The 22,746-nt window shown below is 34.7% G+C and overlaps 1 protein-coding gene across 2 annotated transcripts in view; it reads left to right on the forward strand.

The window, feature by feature from the left end:
• Map2k4 (mitogen-activated protein kinase kinase 4) overlaps positions 1-22,746 on the forward strand; it is a 135,585-nt gene that overhangs the window by 103,152 nt on the left and 9,687 nt on the right. For both annotated transcript variants that reach the window (XM_004645174.1, XM_012517843.2), the window contains 4 exons: positions 1,985-2,104; positions 4,530-4,581; positions 7,284-7,411; positions 20,898-20,975. In XM_004645174.1, the coding sequence (XP_004645231.1) occupies positions 1,985-2,104; positions 4,530-4,581; positions 7,284-7,411; positions 20,898-20,975 (378 nt within the window). The remainder of the gene's footprint in view (positions 1-1,984; positions 2,105-4,529; positions 4,582-7,283; positions 7,412-20,897; positions 20,976-22,746) is intronic.

Here is a 22,746-nt window from a genome sequence, read left to right on the forward strand (position 1 = left end):
TACAAAATAGGATAGATGTACAGCTACTTTCTCTTAATTCAGTGAGAAGAAAGATTTGTATTAATGGTGTTTGGACAGGATATCATGTCTACATCTTGTACTATGAATAACTACTACGAAGACAACAATATGCAATGTATTAATTATTGAAACTGTCCTATTTGGTTTTGAAACTGTCTCATTGCTATTTATTTCTCAATAAAATTAATAAAAATTAAATTAAAAAGAAAAAAGAATGTTGTTTCTCATCTCAGTGTTTATCACAACACTTGCATTTTTATATGTAAATTGTGTTGATTGAAGAAAATGGAATCTGATTCTGTCCATGGCTCTATCATTAGCCAGTCCATTTTACTTAATAAGCATTAATTTCTTTACATAATCTAGTACAGGCTTTTGAGGTATAGCAGTTTATTGGTTAGAAAGTCTTGGAGGATATAGCTGGATCCATAAATTAGTATCAACATAAAATTATTTAAGATAATTTTTGTTCTGATCCTGATAGTATTTTTACTTTTTTGTAAGGTACTTCACAATCATTCATGTGCTTGCAAAATTTTACAAAGTTATCAAGGTATCTGCTTATATTTTTCATTTTCTCATGCTTATGCAAACTTCTCGTGAACTTTCAGTTTTCAAGAAATTAATTATAGATAACTTTTAAATAGTATATTCCCATTGATGAGATCGTTTGGTGGTTTCTGGGTTTGTTTTTGCGTTTGTAATTTATGGGATATTTAAGTTACATTACGACTCATGAGGTGATTCTGTCAAATATTGACATATTTATAGTTGTCTTTCTTCATCTGCAGGAGATACATTCCAAAACATCCTGTGAATGCTTGAGATTATATTACCGAACACTGTTTATACTGTTTTTCCTTATATTTACATACTTGTGATATTTACTTTTTAAAATTGGTACAGTAGGAGATCAGCAACAATAACTAGTAATAGAATAATTATACCATAGGGGTTGTTTGAACATAGGTACTGCAGTACTGTGGCGGTTGATCTGACAACTTGCAATGATGATTAAGAGTGATCCTCACTCAGGTGGGTAGTGTATACAGAGCAGATATACTGGATAAAGGAATGACACGTGTCTGTGGATGGAAAAAGATGAGATGAGATATTCTGGCTGCTACTCCAAAACCACTTTTATTTATTTATCTCTGAAATTTTCCTTTTAATATTACTGAACTGCACTTGAGCACAAGTAACTGATGCTGCAGAAAGTAAATCCTTGGCAATAGGTTGGGTACTACAGTATTTTTCTTGTCTTACTGTAAAATTGCTCTCAAATTGGAGTGAAACAATGTATAATGCTTTGATCAGTGGTTGAATGATTCAGTTTAATCATAGCCAGCATTCATTCCTTTAAGAAATACTCACTGAAGTTCTGTCCTCATGGAGGTTACACACTAGTAGAGAAGGAATGATAAACATAATAAGTAAATTTGGCCCCATTTTAGAAAATGGTAAGGCTTGTAAATGGTAAGGTAATACCAAGCAGAAGAACTTGTATTTTATTTTAGTTAGGAGCAGTCCTCACTGAGAAGATAGCATTTGAAAAAGTAAGCTATCTTGCCTTTTTTTTTTTTTTTTTCTACTTAGGAGTTCAGTCTATCAAGGTTACTTTCTATCATCTTTGTTAGTGTAGATAGATGATTTTTCTATATATTGTGTTCAGTTATGCCAAACCTTTAAATTTTTATAAAATAAAAGTTTCCTATGTGAAACAGTCCATATCTATGCAATTAAGAGTGGGTAAAATTGGCTTTGATCACATCATTTATGTTTAAACCCCAGAGTAATATTCTTCCCAGAGCTTTAATAAGAAACCAAAAATTATCTCACATTTGAGGGTCAATATAAAAAAGAGTAAGATTGCTTCTTTTCTAATTGAGTTTCTGTTTTTAATAAAGGCAAGGTGCTACTTAATATTAAGACATGAGAATAACTGATATTTGTTATTTTATAGGGTGACTGTTGGATCTGTATGGAACTCATGTCTACCTCGTTTGATAAGTTTTACAAATATGTATATAGTGTATTAGATGATGTTATTCCAGAAGAAATTTTAGGCAAAATCACTTTAGCAGTAAGTACTGGTTTTCAATTTGTTAATTGTCCCAGGTTGTATATTTGTTTTCCAGTTAAAAAATTACAATTTATCCCCTGCAAAAAATTGTTCATTGTATATGTAATTATATAAAGAAATTTAGTGTTTTGAATACATATATCTGAACATCTTTATAGAGCATTAGGATCTTCCTAGGAAATAATTTGTAATATTATGAGATAAGAGTTACTTCTGTGGGATATGCTCTAAGATCATTTGTCAAAATTTGGTCTAAGTAAATACTAAGAGTTTTTGCTTTCATTTTGATGCCAAAGAACAATGAAGCATTGTGCTGCAAATAAGACTATAAAAAGCTATTTTTTTTTTTTTGTTCTTTCTTCCCTGTTACTTTAACTATTTTTATTTGGTTATAATACCACCCTTAATCTTAAATTAATCAGAGTTTTAGAAGTCTCTTTGCAGCCCCTGGATTATAGTCTAGATAAAGCATGTTTCCTATGCTTCCAGGCTAGGATTATCAGTCTAATCTGTTTAAAGTGTTAAGTAGGAATCCTAGGAATCAGTGTTACTATTATTTTAGTTCATTTTACCAGAGTTATCAGAATAGAAAAAAGTATTGTTTTTAATGTTATAGTTCCAAAGGTGAATTCATGATCATTTTTTTCCTAGCCCTGAATCTTATAATGGACACATGTTTACAAATTCTGTTTCAAGGTGAAAGATAGCTTATTTTTAATAAAGCAAAATTACTAAGATTGTTAGAAATTCCTGAGAATCTGAGCCAGTGACATGTCCTGGGTTAGTGATATAAACTGAGTCATGCAGGAAGTTCTAAAATATTAGGGTTGCATGTAATTTTCTGTCTTTTGTATGCATCCTCCGCCCAACTATGAGCTGCCAATTGCCCATTTGTCTTGATTAATCATTGTAAGTTAATAGGATTGGTTAAAAACCTACTTTCTAAACTACATTTTAGTTGTAAAAGAGATGTGTATTTTAAACAGCTCAGTTAATTGTAATTATTTTATCTTGATAACTTGAGTTCAAATTATTACTTTGTGTGACATGATTAAATATAAATTTTTGTGGACTAGCTAAATTTTAATATATTATTCTTTTATCTAAGTTTATTAAAAACTGAGGAATTAGAAATTTATTCAGATGATCAATTTAGCCAGCTTCCTTTAGTATACTAAATTCAGATTTATTGTTTGTGTTGTTATGAGTAGTATCAAGTTCCAAGATTCTGCTATTATCAGACAATTAATGGTGACTGAATGTTTGTGTTAAGCCAGGATCTCACATTACCTTTTCATGAGAACTCTCTAGTGTTAATGTATGACCACATTTTTAACAAATGATAAATCTGAAGCATAGGAAGGCTGAGTAATTAATTTGTTTTGATGCTTTTATAGCTTGAAGTGGTACATGGTTAACGACCAGGTAGCTTGGTCCTGGAACATACTCTTAAGCACTAACAGGATGGCCATAGAAATTAGAAAATTACTTTGTTGTGTATTGCAAATGTATGTTTGCCTGTCTTTTACAGACTTTGGTGATCCCATTACATAGTAAGCACAGCATTTAAAATTACTTTGTAGTAAGTCTTGTTACTCATTAATAAACCAATGAATATAGAACCACAACTATGTACTCATATTAGGTTTGTGTGTTGTACATTCCTCATATTCAGAATCTTGATGAAAGCAAACACTTGACTTTTATAGCCAATGGTTGGCCTCTGGGTTTATTCTCTCTTAGCTTGAATTAGAAAAGTTTTATTTCAAATACCTATTTTTTTCTTTTCTGAAGAAATATGATTTCTGTCTATTATATATCACAAATATATACTAATAAAAAATCTAGTTTCGGCAGTGACTGGGGTTCAATCCCTGGCATGCTGTGCCGGCCCCACCCCTGATCTACATAGTGAGATCCTGTAGTTCCTGCAGATCCTGTATCAAATACATTTTTAAAAAAATCTGATTTCCTGATTATAAGCAGCTATCAGTTATCAGCTGGGAATAAATTACAGCACTGGCTAGCAGATACCCTGGCTTTGAAAAAAAATGCTTTCTAAATCTTAGCATCCAATGAGCATAAATGATTGTGAGGCATTGAGAACTTGGAAAAGCTATTGATTATTACTGTTGCTAATGAATCAGGCCATTGGATTTTCTACTATTTTTATTCTTGAAAAGTTATGTGAAGTACAGTATAACTTTTATTAAATTGTAAGCCTTTTTTTTAAGCTGGTGGAGAATAGCATGTAAAGGTAGCTAGCTACATTTTTAGATATAAAAACATTTAGCATCTTCAATTAACATAAATATGCTACACAGATTAATGAAATAGTAAGCAAAGAGCTACATGCAGTGCTGATTATGAACTGTTATGCTGTTTTATTAAAAAGAAACAAGTTTTTTATTCTTTTTCTTCTTAGACTGTGAAAGCACTAAACCACTTAAAAGAAAACTTGAAAATTATTCACAGAGGTGGGTATGGATTACATTTTATACAATAGAAATTAACTTTTTTTTCTTAATAGGTTCTTAGACAAGCTCTCTTCTACCAAGCTACACCCCAACTCCTACCCTCAAGCATCTTAAAGCTATCAAGTATTTCTTTACTTTATAGGATATTTTTGTGAATTGAGATGTTTTACATACTTAGCATTATAAATTGAAATTTTTCTATAACATGATGTATTTGTAAAAATGTTGATGTTAAACTTATTAGGCACAGATTCAAATTTAAACAGTTGATATAGTTGAAAACTAACTTATGCAGCAATTCTACAGGATTTCTGAATTTAATTCAGGAAATAGATTAAATACTTGCTGTATTTATTACTGCAGACTCAGTAGTCAGATAGTAGCTTTGAAGAAGCACAGTCACTGCTCTCACTACAACTTGTAATGCAGTAGCCTAAGATCATTCATGGAAGTATGTGATTCAGCCTGATAATAGAGGGCAGAAAGTAAAAGGTCAGATGCGTAGGAGTGAAAAAAAAAATTGAATTCTAGGAAACATTGTTTGTAGAGATTAAAGAAATTAATAATTGGCCTATTTAAGTGAGTTTAGTTCAGTGTCGACATTGAACCCCTGAAATTATTTAATTCTTTTTTTTTTTTTTTCTTTTTTTTTTGTGGAAACAGGGATTGAACTTAGGCCTTTGTGCTTTCAGGCGAGCACTTTTTCTACTGAGCTATCTCCCCAAGCCATTTATTTAATTCTTAACATAGAATATATTATTATTTTAGGTGTGTTGGGAGTTGAATTTAGGACCTTGCACTTTCCAGGCAGGCATGTGTGCCATGGAGCTATATACCCCTGGCTCCAGAATGTTATTAAATTTTGCCTTGTTTAATGCTTGTTAAAAATAATCTTAAACCAACTTCTTGTTTTTGCTCGTGGCTTAAATTAATGTAGCTAGTTCTCACAAATAAAATTGCCTGTTCATTTTGCAGTTGATTTTCTGCCTCCCTCTTCAGCCATATTGTATAATCATAAAGAATGTTGAACAATACTCATTGATCTTTTTAATTCACTGAGCCTTTGTAGTCACAATGAAATGATATAAGAATTGCAGTAAGGGTAGAAAATCAGTGAGCAGAGGAGAAAATGGACCTGAGAGCATATTTTTTCTCATGTTGGTAGTGAGTACTCAGTGAGGAAGCAATTTGGTGTTCTCTACTTTCACAGAAAACACACATTCTGCTTGTGGTGAAAATGAGGGTGATGTCTCAAGGGTGAGTCCAAGAAAAACATGGAATGGGAAAAACTGCAAAACCATCTAAGAAGAAAAAACATCTCTTAGAAATAACGAAGTGACTGCATTTGTAGAATCAGTAATGTTCATGTATGGGATACTACTTTCCCAAAGAGATAAGGCTCTAATGAAGTTAGAGCTCATAATTTGTGTGCCTTGTATTTAGATGTATAGCTTTTGAAATTTATTGTAGATTAGCTTTGCATTTTCTGATAGATTGTTTCTTTTGTTATGTAAAGAATTTGAATCAAGCAAATGAATAAAAGCTTCTTGATAAAAACAAAGGAAATATTTGAGATTACTAAATTGATTGAGAGCTATGTTTTGATATTCAATTTTTATGTATTGTCTTTTCCCTTATTGCTGAGACGGAATACCTGATGTCCAAAATTAAGGAAGAAAAGGTTTATTTAGCTCACAGTTTGTGGGACTTTCAGTCCATAATCAGTTGGCTCCAAGATAGGGTAGTGGGCCAGGGAGATAGTTCAATGGAATAAGTGCTTCCCTGGCAAGCGCAAGGGCCTGAGTTCAATCCCCAGAATCCCCAGTTCTGCCAGAAAAAAAATCTAGACAGGGTAGTGTCACAGAGGAACAACAGTTTAAGGCAGTAGAAGACAGCAAAAGCAGCAAGATCCCAAAAATGAGGCAAGCAAGCCTCTTTTCCTCCTTTATAGTGTAAGCAGGCAACTTGCCCTATGGCAGGTACAGCACTTACACAATCTCCATGCTTTCCTCTTGCGTAGGCTAAGGATTTTTCAAAAATGAGGGCCCTGGCCCCCTGCTGAATCACTTAAACTTACGAATTTCTCAAGTTGACATAGTGAATCAACCATTACAAGCACTGATACTTAATTTTTTAATTTTTATTATTTTTTAATGTATTTAGTACAGGCTTTCACTATGCAGCTCAGATTTGTAGTGCTCCCCCTGTTTTCAGCCTCCTCAGCCCTGGGATTACAGGCATGTGCCACCACGCTCAGTGTCGGTGGCTGGTTCAACAAGCTCAAAGGCAGGGCCGGTGTGGCATGAGGTGCCAGCGATCGAACCTCAGTTCTTGCCTAAGCAGGTGTTTAGTCCACTGAGCTATCTCACTGGCTCAGAAACATTGATATTTTAAAATCAGTGTTTTTTTCTGTTTATAAGAAAATAACTAGTTTTATAAATATGAAGATGTTAAGAGAACATTGACTCATGCTTTGAATTAAGATGTTGGTGAAATGAATTTGGCTATGTTACGTGTACACAATTCTAGTCGCTAAAGCTGTATAGCTAGTTATTTAAAACCTGATTATATGTGCTAAATGAAAATATTTTCCTTCTTACATGCTTGAATTTATGTTGTGTTAATGTTTTTAATACTTTTGCTTTAAATACTTTTAGAGCAGCTGATTTGATTGATTGTATGCAAAATGCTATCTCTTGCAGATATCAAACCTTCAAATATTCTTCTGGATAGAAGTGGAAATATTAAACTCTGTGACTTTGGCATCAGTGGACAGCTCGTGGACTCCATTGCCAAGACAAGGGATGCTGGGTGTAGGCCATATATGGCAGTAAGTATGAAGTCCAAGCCTTCTTTCTTAGCAGTTGTTGTAGAAAGCCTGTGCCCTGTGATGTTGGACTGCTAACGTGTCTTTACTGGTTAGGCCTTGTCACCATGCTAGAATATATTTTGCTTCTCTAAGTCTGTGTTCAAGTTCTAGATATTTTTCATGAACTTGTGCTAAATTATTCCAGTGAGCTCCAGTATTCATTTTCTTTTTTACTCTAGTCCTTATTAAGTATTAAGTATTCGTGATCTTTTCTGATTATTATTTTTATGGTAAGTTCTTTAAAGTGTCTTTGTGTTTCTAGTAACCCTTGTGCTGTCTTGGCTGTAGTAGACAGTCATTAGACATTGAGAGTGTATCCTGGGCTACTAAATGATGCTATTTCCAGTTACAATAGAATAGGAAGACTTAGTTCCTAGAAGAACACACTAGATTGTGAAGCTGTGTTTGCATATTGTCAGTTTCTTCTTCAGGAGTAGATGAAGCACACAGACAAGTGCAAATGGAGAGGCCTTAAGTATTTTGCAGGCTTCATAAAGCCTCTATTTTTTAGGGTAGATAGGGGTAAACTGTCTTTTCAGAGATACCATGGTCCTCTTACTCCTGAGACTTTGCACATACTATTCCTACATTCTGGATTTTGATTTGTATTCGAGTGAAAAGTCTATTGTCTATGTTTTAAGAATTTTCCTCAAGTTAATATCTTCCTTTAATATGTCTGTGGTTCTTTGGACATTTCTGTAGTTCTCTAAATGGTTACACATAGGTTTTGCCATTGGTTATAGAGGCATTCCTGCCAGTCTGTTTCAGTTTTCAGAGATTTTTCTAAGCTAAGTAGTAGCTTAGAATTGAATAGCATTTTTCTGTCATATTACTTATTTCCTTTTGGATGTTTCCAAACCCATTGTTTATAAAACATCAAAAAGTCAGAATAATCACAGGTTGTATCATAGAGATTTTTTGACTTGTTTATCAAAGATGAGCTCAGTGATTCCCCAAATTTCATATTTATTTAAAATAAAACAAAAGAAATGACGTGGGAAATAAACAGTTCTTCGTTAGTATATGAAGAGTGTAAAAAAAAATTTCACTGTGACACTATTTTAGAATCTTTATACTTTTAGTTGTGTTAAACTTTTTTTTGGTTAGATATTTTCATATCACCTTTTATACTAATGAAATGCAAGTCAGCGTGTGTGTGTGTGTGTGTGTGTGTGGTGTGTTTTAAGATGTAAAAAGACCTTCATTTAAAGTTTTGTGCTGTTGACTGGACAGGCAAATTCATGCATACATGAAAACTTTAGTTTGTCCAAAATTTGCTTGGTTACTGTATATGTTTTTTTTTTTTTAAATTATTTATTTATTTTTTTGGGTGTGTGTGTGTGTGTTTAGTAAAAGATCTGCACAGATTGGATTCTAGTAATTCTCCTATTTTCAACCTCCCAAGCGCTAGGATTATAGGCATGTGCCACCATGCCCAATCTCAGTGTGCCCCTGGGGCAGGACCCATATGGCTTGCTGGGGATCGAACCCTGGCCCCTGCATCTGCCTACAGGTGCTTTAATCGTCTGATCCATTGCATAGTTTTGATCCCCCCCCCCGTATTTTCACAAAGTTAATTCTAACCATTGTTACTTAGTTTTTACTGTCTTTTTGAAAGGTATTCCCATGATGCTACCTACTCTGATGTGACTGTCATTTTTAATAAAGTCAAGGTGGTTTTACTCCAGTTCTTTTCACACAGCTTAGAAATAGTGTATTTAATAGCTTTTTCGAAATCTTATTTCTGAGTGAGATACATATTTTGTGAAAAAAGTTCCTGTGCCAAATTTGAAATGACTGTAGGCCATTTAAAAATGTATTGAGAAAAATCACAAAGAAATTTTTTTGTTTGTTTTGGTACGGAGTCTCACTATGTAGGTCAGACTGGTAGTGATCTACCTGTTTTCAGCCTCCGTAGTTCTGGTATTACAGGTGTGTGCCACCATGCTGGGTGTAAGTGGCCAGCTCAGCATGCCCAGGGGTGGGGCCTGTGTGGCATGTGGTATTGAGAAACAAACCCCAATCCCTGTGCTAGCCTAAGCAGGTACTTAATCCACTGAACTATCTCATCAGCCCTTACAAAATGTAATTTTAAGTGCAGATTATCCAAATATTTGCCAACAGAACCTCCTCTGCATTTGTGGCAGCCTTATTAGTATCCAGAAAAATTTCTTTCCATGGAAGTAATTCATGATTATCTAAACTAGGTCTTTCACTGAGTTCAATCACCGGTTCCGCCAAAAACAAACAAAAAACTAGGTCTTTCCATTGGAAAAAATTTTTCTTTGGCATAATCAAGTGGATTCTACCATAATTGTTTTCACAGCTTTTGTTAACTCAGTGCCAGTTTTTTATTAGCTTAAAACTTGATTTCAATTAAATTTAAGTGTTACCACAGTGAGGTACCACTTTATACCCAACGTGGCTTAAATCAAGTCAGATAATAACAAATATTAGTGAAAATGTGGAAAAATTGGTGCCCCCATACAGCACTGTTGGAAGAGTCTGGCCATTTCTCTGACATTGGCACATACAGAGTATATGTGAGGAAGCAGGTTTTGCACTCCTTATACACCTTGCTAAGCCTTCCAGTTGCCTTCTGTACCTCCTTTTTTCTGTCTTTTAGTAAGAAATAACTTTCATTTCCAGTGGTTTAAGACAAAACCTTGGAATTATGGCTTATTTCGTTCTGTGTTTTATACAGTATATTTAGTCCATTAACAAATACTGTCTGCTTTACTTTTTATGTGTATGTAGAACCTTTTAAAAAAAATACTAGTGCTCATATTCTAGCCACGGGCATTTCTGATTTTTTTTTTTTTCTGATACTCTTTGAGACTAGGCCTCCTCACTGAGCTTTATCCCCAGCATTTTTACTTTCTGAAATAGATTCTCACTAACTTGCCCAGAGTGGGCTTAATCCTCTGATCATCCTGACAGTGCTGAGACTATATGTATAACTGACATGCTTGGATCCAGTACAAGTTTTCACCTGACTGTTAATTGTCTACATGCTCATATCTTTCTTTTACCACAATTTATTGACAGTATGGCAACCAGAGTACACCATTAAAAGCATCAAGTGAAAATATCTGATACAAGTTGTGTGTCCTTATTGTCCCAGCCACTTGGAGGTTGAGGTAGAAGAATTGCTGAAGCCCCAGGAATTCAGGGCCAAGCTGGACAATATAGCAGGACCTCATATCTTAACAAACAAAAGCAAGCACATAAAGCAACAACAACAAAAAATGAAAACATCAAGTCAGATCATGTTGGTCCTTTGCTTAAAATGCCTTGAAGTCTTTCAGTACACCTGTGGGGCTTTAACCAGTTTTGACTGTCAGCTGTATTTCTGAGCATTTTCATTGTACCTTCCCCACTGTTCAACTGGAGCTCACACACTGACTTCCTTGCTGTCACACAAATTTATGGAGGAACTTCTCACCTCATGGTATTTTTCTTTCTTTCTCAAACTTCTTCCTTGTGATTATTTTTAATGTACTACTTTAACTTTCATTAGGTCTCTCAACAAATCTAACATCCTTAGAAAATTCTGTGTGGACCACTACATCCAAAGCACGTGATACCACTGTCTGTCTCCTTACTACTATTTTGCTTCTTGTTTCTTATCACCACCTATCTGTTTAGTCACATGTATCTTTTGGAACCGGTGATTGAACTCAGGCCTTTGCACTTGCCAGGGAAGCGCTTATTCCACTGAGCCATCTCCCTGGCCCCTAGTCATATGTATCTTTTGAGTAGTTTTTGAACCTTTATAAGTTACTTTCCTAGGATAAATTATGGTACTTTACACTCAAAGAAGAGGTTTCTTTTGGTTTACAGTTTCTGAGGGTCCATTCCATCGTAGGCTATCTCTGCGATGGAAATGACATGGTGAAGAGGCATGGCTGAAGAAACCTGCTTAACCTGTGACAGACACTAGAGAGAAAAGTGAAGAGCTGGGGACAGGAACACACCATTCTAAGTCATTGCCTCAGTGAACCACCAGTTAACAGGCCTCATCTCCATATGTGAGATGTTTGGAGCACATTTTAGACCTATTTTAGACTAGCCCTAATAGAGTCTTTTGAGACCAAAATCTTTCTATTTTGTAAATTTGTGGGTGCCTTGTCAGATTTTGTTGTTACTAATATGTATTTTGTGTGTGTGTATGGTACTGGAGTTCGAACTTGGGACCTTACACATGCCAGTCAGGCACTTATGCCGCTGAGCTGTCCCCTGGCCCTGGTTTATATCATTTTATTGAATAGGATGTGTTTTTCTGAAAAATAATTGGTAATGAATGTATGCTAATATATGCTAATAATTACTAACAAAACTACTATATGTGTATGTATTTTTGTGCAATATTTTTTTTTTTTAAAGTTCCGGGCTGACATGGTATGTGGTACCAGGGATTAAACCCAGGTTCTTGCACTTGCCAGGCAGGTGCAGGCACTATGCCATTGAGCTATATGCACAGCCCTGTCTAGAACTTGTAGATTAGTGTGGAATGATAGAATTTGTATGTGCTGTTGATATTAAGGTTCCTGTTTTGGCATTCAGTGTGAATGCTTCCCGATTGTCTCAGTTCTTTTTTCTGCTTCTGGTTTACTAAGAATGTGTTTGAGGTAGAGAGAAAATAGGAATAAATAAAAAATAACTACTAAATTTTATTAGATGCCTTTTTTGGTATTGTTGAGTACATGATGAAATGTTTCTATATAATTTTTAATTTAAGTCATAATTGCATATATTTGCTCTAATTGATCCAGTCTATGTTCCAGAATAATTCCTGGCCCAATATTTATGTCTAATATGTTTTTACATTTAGTGTGTTAATATTTATGATTTTAGCATAATAATTAAATGACATTTACTTTTTTTTTTTTTTGTGGAACCGGGAATTGAACTCAGATCCTTGCGTTTGCCAGTCAAGTGCTTATCCTACTGAGCCATTTCCCTGGCCCCGACATTTACTTTCAATGGGTTTGCTTGCTTTAAAAATTGGGAAAATTTGTTATTTTATTCATGTTATAAGAATTGTTCATCAGATAGTGAGCAAAAACTAATTGGCCTTCTTGGCCTCAAAAATTTTCCAGTCTTTATAACAGTTGAGGCATAATGTTCTGCTTCCTTTTTTTGGTATCAGGAATCAAACTCAGGACTTTGCTCTTGCCAGATAGGTATTATGTCCCTGAGTCATGTCTCTGGCCTGGTTTTCTGCTTGCTGAGGTTGAAGTTCATCTTAGCCTGAAGGCTTTGGGGCAGAATTGATAATTCTTTGATAAATATGATGAATATTGAGCATAAAAGCTATTTATAGGACTATTTATGTTAATATCCAGCAGTGTTGTGGTTCTAGAATATGTTCACAATTTCTTTGATACGCTTCCTTTCCAAAAGTACAACATGACTACTTGACTGTCTTGAACTGCCTCTAGTGAATTGCATGTACCAGAAAGACAGTGTCACTTTTGAGAGTAGTCACTAAAAGGCAGTGTGGCTTCTCTCCTGCTTTTTTGGATTGCTCGTCTTGGGGCAAGCTATGTTGTCGAAACAGTCAGGTGTCTTTTTGGAAAGTGTCATGTGGCGAGGAAGCATGTTTTCCTGCCCGTAGAATGAACTTAATGACAAGCCTTCCAGCACCATCACTACTTAACATTCTACTTACATCTCAATTGGAGTCTTTTGTAAGATGCTGAGTCAGAGACACTTACATAGTGAATGGTGACTTACTAAAAATCTGACATAATGAGTGTTTGTTGTTTTAAACTGTTATTTTTGGCATGTTTTGTTGTATAGCACAGTTAACTAATTCAATGTGTCAATTGATTTTGTTAATTTTGTGGCTTGTAACATGCTTTTATATTTTAGCCTATACAGTTTTGCCTTTTGGAACATGCTGAGCTTTTTGGTTTTGTGTGTGTGTGGGGGGGAGGTTTGTGGCTTGCAAATTATCAACTAAAAAAAATGAAATTATCGTAAGTTGTGTTATATTTATTCAGTATGTCTTTTACCTCTGTATTCTAAAAAGTTTGAGGAAGACTTGTTAACATTGTGATTATTGATTTGTCCTTATTCCTTGTTTTTTTGCTTTATGTATTTCAACATAAGCTGACTTGTGTATTTATCATAAATTATGTAATTTTTCATATGAAATAGTTTTGAGGGGTGTGTGTGTGTGTGTGTGTGTGTGTGTGTGTGTATGATACTAGGAATTGAACTTAGGACCTTGTGCTTGCCAGGAAAGTGCTTATTCTACTGAGCTATCTCCCCAGCCCTCCACTGTCTCCCCAGCCCCCCACTACTCCCCCTCCCCCATTTTTTGCTGTTTTTATTAATGTTACATATTCAGTTCTCTAAAGTAGGACTTTCCTTTTATACTTTTAAAAGCTTTCTTTTTAAAATTTAAAAAAAAAACTTTTTATTAAAAAATGACATTTTTATGTAGAAAAATCTTGGGAAAGTAAAATTGGACAAAAATTAACATAGTAATACTGCTTAGTGTAGTGGTACAAGCCTGTAATCCCAGCACTCAGGAGGCTGAGGCAGGAGGATCGCTGAGAGTTTGAGACCAGCCTGGGCTACAAAGTGAGCTCAAGGCCACCCTGAACTGCATAGTGAGACCTTGTCTCAAAAAGATAGATACATAGGTAGGTAGGTAGGTAGGTAGGTAGATAGACAGACTGACTGACTGACTGACTGACTGACTGACGATAGTTCTTCAAGTGAATCCCTTCGCCTTGTGATTTCCTTTATAAACAATTTCTAAAAGCAACACCAGATCTAAAAAAACAATCCTGAGCAGTGCATAGCGATCCAGGACTTCCACACTACTTCACGTAAGAAGCACTACGTATGAAGCCAGCACGACCTGATTGCTTTCTGTAATTCCCCCTTTCTGAAGCATGGCAATCCCTCTAGCTGGGTGCTCAATTGCAGCACTTAAATGGGTGTCGCTTGACAGCTAGTGCATTTCCCAAGGAATGGAATGAAGGCAAACCAGGTGGCATCTCAGACTCTACAGGGCTACTGCTGAAGCCTTAGAAAACAGTAGTTAAAAGTTTCAGAGAGTATACCACATTGCTAGTGATGGGATGTTCACAACAGCAGATGTCAAGAGTTAAAATTTCCTATTTTTAAGACTGTATTAGATAAAATTCTTAATTTTTTATTTTATTTATTTTTTTTAGACTAGATTTTGCTATATAGTTCTGGCTGGCCTATATGTCAAATGTAATAGCTTAAGACAACAAACACTTGTTGTCTTGTGGTTTCAGTGAGTTACCGAGGAGGAAGTCCAGGTTGGCGATCTTCTTGCCTCAGCCTCCCTAGTGCTGGGATTATAGGCATGCACCATTATGCCTGGCAGATCCTTAGTTTTATTAAATAAATATATACTCTTCAAAAATAATTTTCAAAATATTAAAACATTGTATATACAAATAATAAATGTATCTATACTTAAATCAGTAGTGACAATTCTACATAGGATATTATGAATCTGGCTCAAATTTGATTAACCCAGTATTTATAGTCACAGAAGATAGGTTGTTAGGATGAGGTGACTAGATTATATATCTATTCTAGGTAGGGATCAAAATGACCACAACTCAGTAATGAGAATGGAAAGAACCCATCGAATAGGGAAAACAGTTAAACACAGGAGAAAAAGTAGTATACAAAAGTTGTCTTTCAATTATTCTTTGTATACAACAGCAAAATATTTCCATCAGTATACTCTACAAATGGACTTCTCCTGCACCCTATGGATCATGATTCTATCCGGGTCTCCAGGGTGGATATCAAGGAAATAGCAGTAGCTCTGTCCCACAAGTGTCACCTGGACACCAGTAAGTGTCATGGACACTGTCCATGTCCATGACATACTAGAACTTTGTGCAGTATCCTATCCTCAAGCTGTTAGAAGTGCTGGTCATATATTTACCATTCCAGTAATTATGTTATGTTTTATTCTTAGCAATTCTTTATTGTCTTGAAAACTTTTTCTTAGTTGAATTGTTTTGAAATATTTAAATTTTAATTAATATTTAATGTTCTGAACTTTTTAATCTTAATTTTTAAGATTTATACTGTACCTTTCACTTATAATCTACTTATAAGAAATGGTATATTTTCTTCTAGTATTAGAAACTTTAAAAAATACATTTCCGTTTTCGGTTGACTTTATATTACCCCTTTGTCCTTTACACACCCACACATGGAAAATTATGTATATAACCCAACATAAGATTGATACTGTTTTGTAGAAATCTTCAGTGACCTTTTATTTTATTTTTTATTTTCTTGCGGAACTAGGGATTGAACTCAGGCTCTTGCGCTTGCCAGGGAAGCACTGCTATCTCTCCGACCCCTTCAGTGACCTTTTAAATGGGTTCATCTAATATATTTTACATAGTCCTGCATAACTATCATTTTGATAGGTCTTTATTCTTTATCTAGGACCATATAGCAACTTTTCTTGCCTTCTGGATTATGCTTTTTGTTATTTCCTATATGCTAGGTCTGGAGGTATTAGAATATTTTGAGTTTGTATAACTGGAAAATATTTTACTTTTAGTTTTCAAAGGTATGTTTGCTAAGTATACAATTCAATGAGGACAGATCTTTTTTTTTTCTTTCAATCCTTTGAATCAATTAGTCTAGTTTCTTACACACTTGCTCTTTTTTTTCTAATGTGGAATAAGATGCTATTTAAGTTTGTTCTTCCGTAGCTAATGTTTGTTTTGTTTTTGGTGGAACCAGGGATTGAACTCAGGCCCTTGTACTTGCCAGGGAAGTGCTTATTCCTCTGAGTCAGCTCCCTGACCCATAGCTAATGTTTTTTATGTATATGCTTCAATGGTATTTTTCTTTACAATTAGTTTTGGACAGTTTCACTTTTGTGTATCGTGGTATGATTTTATTCAAATTTCTTGTGCAAAAGTTTCATTTTTCTTGAAAATGTATAATTTCACCTAAATTAAGAAATTTTAAATTTTTAAATATTTATTGCCTACCCCTTTCTACTTTGAGAATTCTAATTATATGAATATAAGCTTTCTTGATTTTGGCACAAAGTAAACTATTATATGACCGATCTGTAAATTCTTCATTTTTATTTTTTACAGTTTTTATTGTTACATTCATTTAACTTTGTAAAATAATTTATTTACAATGTGCATGCTGTTATTAATCTCATGCTATGTATTCATTTCAGAAATATTTCTCTAATTCACTCTGTCTGCATCGTATATCTTTCACATTTCAATATTTGTCTACAATTTCTAATGTGCTATATAATTGTTTTGCAATAAAGAATGAGAAAAAATAGATTATATATTTAGCTATTAGATAAATCCAGTGATTATCTCTAGGTCAATAAAACTGAGTTTTGGGGTTATTGATACAAATCATTTGCATTCCTACTGAACAAAAATCTTGAGGTATCGTGTAATTTAAGTGTCTGGAAACAAAAATATATCTGAATAATCCTTGGGTAGGCTTTTGAGGTATGCTTCACTGTGACATTGAAAGGAAATGGTGACCTACCTTATTTTCAGTTATGTAAGCTTTCCTTATACGTACTGTGCTAGAAGTTCTAGCTCTGAATGATGCAAACAAGTATCTAGTTCTCAATGACACAAGTTTCAGAATGACATTGCCAGTATAGTGAGAAATGATAGCTCTCCATTTTGAGTGTGCTTTCTGTATGTTTGCAAATGTACTTACTCATGTAATCACTAAGTCAAGATGTAGAACCTGTGATCATCTGAAAAACATGCATGTGTTGGCTCCCAAATTCCTGTAGCTCCCTATCCCTGCCTAAGGCAAACATTGATCCTTTTTTCTGTCATTATCAGTTTTACTTTTCCTTGATTTTCACATAAATGTAATATTACAGTTTGAGTCTGCCTTTTTCCTTTCAGCCTACTTTGAAGATACATCTCTGCTGTTGTGTGTCAGTAGTAGTGGCTCATCCTTTTGTATTGTTGAAAAGTGTATCTGTTCATTTGTGACTAGCGTGACCATGCTAAGTTTTTAAGTATCTGATTTGTTTCTCTGTTCATTGTGGTCTTACTGTTTTAGCAGTGTTTTATAGTTTTTAGTGTGGAGCTTTTAAGCACTTTTAAGTTATTTCGGAGGTGGGGAGATAGCTCAGTGGAATGGTCTTGAGTTCAATCCCTGGTACCGCAAAAATAAAATAAAATAAAATAAAATAAAATAAAATAAAATAAAATAAAATAAAATAAAATAAAATAAAAAAAGTTATTTCTACAGAATTCATGGGTTTTGATACTATTATGAATAGAATTTTTAATGTTTTGCTATTATGGTAATTCGTTTGCATATATTGACATTGCAGACTTGTTACCTTGTCAGTTTTTTTTTTTTTCCTCCGAATGCCTTCAGGGCAGGTTTGGTTGGCTTGAGTTGTGGGGATTGAACCACAGCAACCTGAGCCTGACTGCTTTGTTGAAGCAGCCACTTAAAGAACTTAGCTAAGGGGCAGGTCCCCCTTGTCAGTGTTTTTCATGGTTCATTTGGGTGGAATTTCCTGTTAATGAATATGGTAGTAGAAATTTATGTTTTGAATAAAGGCACAACTTTATTTTCTTTTTTGTACTGACTAGAACTCAGTATGGTGCTAAACACAAGTATTGAGAGTACACATCTTTGCTCTGTTCCCATTTCTTAACCAGGAAGTGTTTTTTATTTCACCAATAATTACAATATTGGCTCTAGATAATTTTGTTTTTTTATGTTTCTGCCTTACTGTGCTGAGAGTTATGCTTGCTATTTTAATATGTATATTATCACATTAATTTTTCATCTATTGATAAGATTGTATAATTTTCATTATTCTGCAAATGAGTAATATAACATTTTAATGTGTTAAGACTTTTATTTATTTATTCATTTATTGTATTTTAGTAAGGGTATACAGGGTATACAGGGTTTCACTATGTAGATCAGACTTGTGATTCACCTGTGTTCAGCCTTCAAAGAGCTGGAATTACAGGCACATGCCACCACACCCAGTCTCAATCTCTGTCTCAGCATGCCCTGGGGGCCAGCATGGCATGCCGGGAATTAAAACCAGGCCACTGCGGCTGCCTAAGCAGGCGTTTTAATCCCATGAGCCATTTGGCAGACCCTAAGACTGTTATATTCTTGAGAAAAACTGCATTTGTTTGTCATACATTATTACGTGTTGCTGAATTATATATATATATTTTTTTTTTTAACTTTTTTTTTTTTTTGCGGAACTGGGGATTGAACTCAGGCCCTTGCGCTTGCCAGGGAAGTGCTTATTCCACTGAGCCATCTCCCTGGCCCCTGAATTATATTTGAGTGTACTGTTTATTCTGTGTTTTTGTCTTCAGGGGAAATGGTCTTGGAAGTGTTAGGTTTTCATAAATGGTTATGCTAGTCTCATGAAATATATGGGGACGTATACTGTCTTTCTCAAGTTTTTGAAATAAATCTTCTGTATGTTTGAAAAAGTTCACCTGCAAAGGCCATGTGGGTCTGTACTTCTATTTGTGGGAAGATTTTGAATGAAAACTTTATAAAATAATGTGGTCCCAATGTTATTTATATTTCTATATTCTTAGTTGGTTTTCATTTTCAAGCAGTGTGTCCATTTCACCTATTTTTCTCACATTTATACTAGTTTTCCCTCTAATTGTAGTAATTTAAATCTGTTTTTTCCTTCTCTTGGTCAGTCTGGCTTAAAGTGTGCCATTTTTTTTTTTCCTCTTTCTCAAAAAGCACTTGGTCTTGCTGAGTCTTCTCTACTTTTTTCCCTTTTGATTTTAATACTTTATACTTTTTAATTCCTTTCTACTGCTTTCTTGCTTTGGGTTTAGTTTGTCCTTTTTTTTTTTTTTTTTAATTCCTTAGGTTTTAAGTTTAGATTATTGGTAAAATATCTTCTGTCTAAAGTAGGTAATGAAATTGCCTCTGAACTATATTTTCATTGCATTCCTCAAAATTTTATTACTTCTTTAAACTTCTTTGACTCAGTATTTAGTGGAGTGTTGCTTACTCTTCAGGTACTTGCATTATCTTTCTGCTGTTGATTTCTAGTTAAATTATTTTTCTGGGAACATGCTTTGTACAGTTTTCATTCTTTTAAGATAACACCATGCCCTAGAACATCATGAATAAATATTTTTTAAGAGTTAGGTAAAATTGCTTATGCTGTTGATGCTTATTGCAAAATTGCTTATTGCTTATGATCCTGTATTTTCTCTATTGGTTCAATAACTGGAACTTTTATAGAATGGGAAGCTCACAGCTAAATGTATGTACAATTAAAAATAAATAGCCTTCACTGAATATTTATTCAGCACAGTAATCATGTTTAATTTAAAAAATATAAACCTCCAAGTTGTTGACAGGCAGAGAATAAAATATTGTCAACTGTTAGGCTTCTGTGGATGTTCCTTACACAGCAGTAACTGTCACCTTACTAAAGGATCCATTGTCAACACTGTGCTACTGATTCTTTTTTTTTTTACAGTATTTCTAACATACTATATAAATGATGGCTTTATATAGCCTGATTTTAAGATAATGTAAAGATGTTCCTTCACACAAAAATACTAAAAATGATTATTTTGTTTATATGACAGGATAAAATATTTTATTACACTGCTTCAATTTGGTTGTAAATGACTTTTTAAAAAATGTATTTGGTACAGGGTCTCACTATGCAGCTGAGACTCCTAGTGATCCTCCTATTGTCAGCCTCCCCAGTACTGGGATGGCAGGCATACTCCACCACACCATGTCTTGTGGCTGGTTCAGCTTGCCCAGGGCCGGTGCTGGCATAGCATGTGGTACCAGGGATTGAACCCTGGTCCCTGAGCTTGCCTAAGCAGGTGCTTAGCTTGCTGCCCTATCTCGCCAGCCCATATAAATAATTGATAGACAAATATCTTTGAAGATAATGCTTAGTGAAAATAGCTTTATTATGAATGGATGGAATAATTGTAATGCATTTAGGTTCTGTTTTGCTTTGATGTCTCAAACATCTTGTGGTATGTTACTTATGAAAAAAACTGGTAAAAATCAAAAGATTTAGTGTTTTATTTTTGTATTTTTAAAAAATTGTGACTGATCTGACCTTACAGTATTTCATTTCTCCCATTTTTCCCGTTTTCTCCCTTTGCCTCTTTTTGGCCATTTTTACTTTTAGCTTTGGATTCTTACTGCATGTCCATTTTATGGAAGTAGTTAATGAGTTGAATTGGGCATGGAGTAGTTCTTTTGTTTGTTTTTAATGTTATGATGGTTTTCTGTTACTCCTAATCTGACTTTAGCTATAATTCCTCTAGTAAGATGCTGGCATTTTGGCTGTCTACCCAAATAGTGCTTTCACTTGCCTGGTAAGAGAAAACATAATTAATGATCTTGGCTTGCTTTTGTGTTCCAGCCTGAAAGAATAGACCCTAGTGCATCTCGACAAGGATATGATGTCCGCTCTGATGTCTGGAGTTTGGGGATCACATTGGTATGTTTGTGTCCACTCAGCCTTGTTTAATAATCAGTATAATAGTAAGAAATTAGAAGTGAAACATACTGAGAAAGAATAATGTGCAAGCTACTAATTTGCAACAAACTAGTACAAATAAAACTTTTCCTTACTTATGGGTAATTTATCAAGAACAGAAATTTTTCTTGTAGTTTGGGAGGCTGGAAAGTCCAAGTCCAGGCACTAACAGGTTTACTGTCTAGAGAACCACTTCCTATTTCATAGATGACTGTCTAATTATTATCTTCCTATGGCAGACAGGCTGAGGTGTCTACCTGGATGCTTCTTGGAGGGCACTAACCCTGTTCACAAGGGCTCTGTCTTTATGAGCAGCTCACTACCCTAAGTCCCACCTCCTAATACCATCAATGTTTAAATTTTAAGGAGACACACATTCTTTTGCAGTATCTTTATGTTATTTCTTTATTCTGCCTTTTTTTTTTTTTTTTTTTTTTTTTTTTTTTCCTCTCGTGCTTGCTGTTCTTTTAGACTTTCCTGAGATTTTTCTGATTTTGGAAAATTTCTTTAGTTTCCTCTGTGTTGTTTGTGAATTTGTGCCACAGATTAGACTGTCCTGAGGGAGGATGACCAAACCTTTGCCTTCCATTTTCTTCCTTCTATTTGAGCACAAGACCCCACAATCCAGGCATGCACAGGTTCCAAACAGTGAGCTGTTTTTGTAGTTTATTAAAGAATCTCTGATCATTAGAATCATCCTGTGACCAGAGTCACACACCCTTGTTATTTATTCTTGGTGCGTAATGTTGCCAATCTAATGGATTCTCCATATATAGTTTAAGTCTTAACAGTTCATCTCTGTAGAGAACTCTATTTTTCCATGTGACCAGATACCAGATATGAGAGGTCAACTGGCTAAAGGAGGAGGATCCTGTAGCTTATTTCAAAAACTGGCAAGATCTTTGGCTTTCAACAGGGCAACTGTTTCCATATAACTGATACTTACAGTTCACAAGTATTTATCTGTAACTTGTTTGAAAAAGAAGTATATACTTCTAGACAAAAATAAATTTTGCTTTGTGAAAGTTCTGGATTATTCTCTTCTATAGGAATTTAACCCATGGCCTTATGTGTGCTAGGGTAGTGCTGTACTTCTGAGCTATACCCCCACTCCCCAGACTGATGAAATGTTTTAGCGTAGATTCAGTTTTTTTCTTTTTCTTTTCTTTTTATTATTTTTTAATCTTTCATTTATTTATTTATTTGGTCTTGCTGTGTCACACAAGCCTAGCTCAAAGTTGGCTATCCTGCAGCCTTAGCCTTTTGAGTAGTTGTGATTATAGGTGTGCCATCATGCCTAACAGTTAATGTAGAAAGGTTTAAAACAAGTTCTTTGTACCTTTAGCTAAACTTAATTGTTTAAAGGCAAAGTATTCAGTATTTAGGATTATTTCATAATTTATTTTCCATAGGAGTAATCTTTTTTAAAAATTTTTTTATTTTATTTAGGACAGGATCTACAGGGTTCAAGGGTGTCACTACATAGATTGGACTCGTAGTGAGTCTCATGTTTTAAGCCTCCCAAGTGCTGGAATTAAAGGTGCACATCACCCCTGTCTCAATGCGGTCTCAGTGCATCACAGAGGCTGGGCGAGCATAGCAGGCCTGGGAATTGAACTCCCGGCCCCTGCACCTGCCTAAGCAGGCGCTTTAATCTGCTGAGCTATTTGGCCAGCCTTAAAAGTTGAAAAGAATTTCTTCTTCTCCTTCTCCTTCTCCTTCTCCTTCTCCT

Source organism: Octodon degus, unplaced genomic scaffold (assembly GCF_000260255.1).
Source record: "Octodon degus isolate 3935 unplaced genomic scaffold, OctDeg1.0 scaffold00219, whole genome shotgun sequence".
Lineage (NCBI taxonomy): Eukaryota > Metazoa > Chordata > Mammalia > Rodentia > Octodontidae > Octodon > Octodon degus.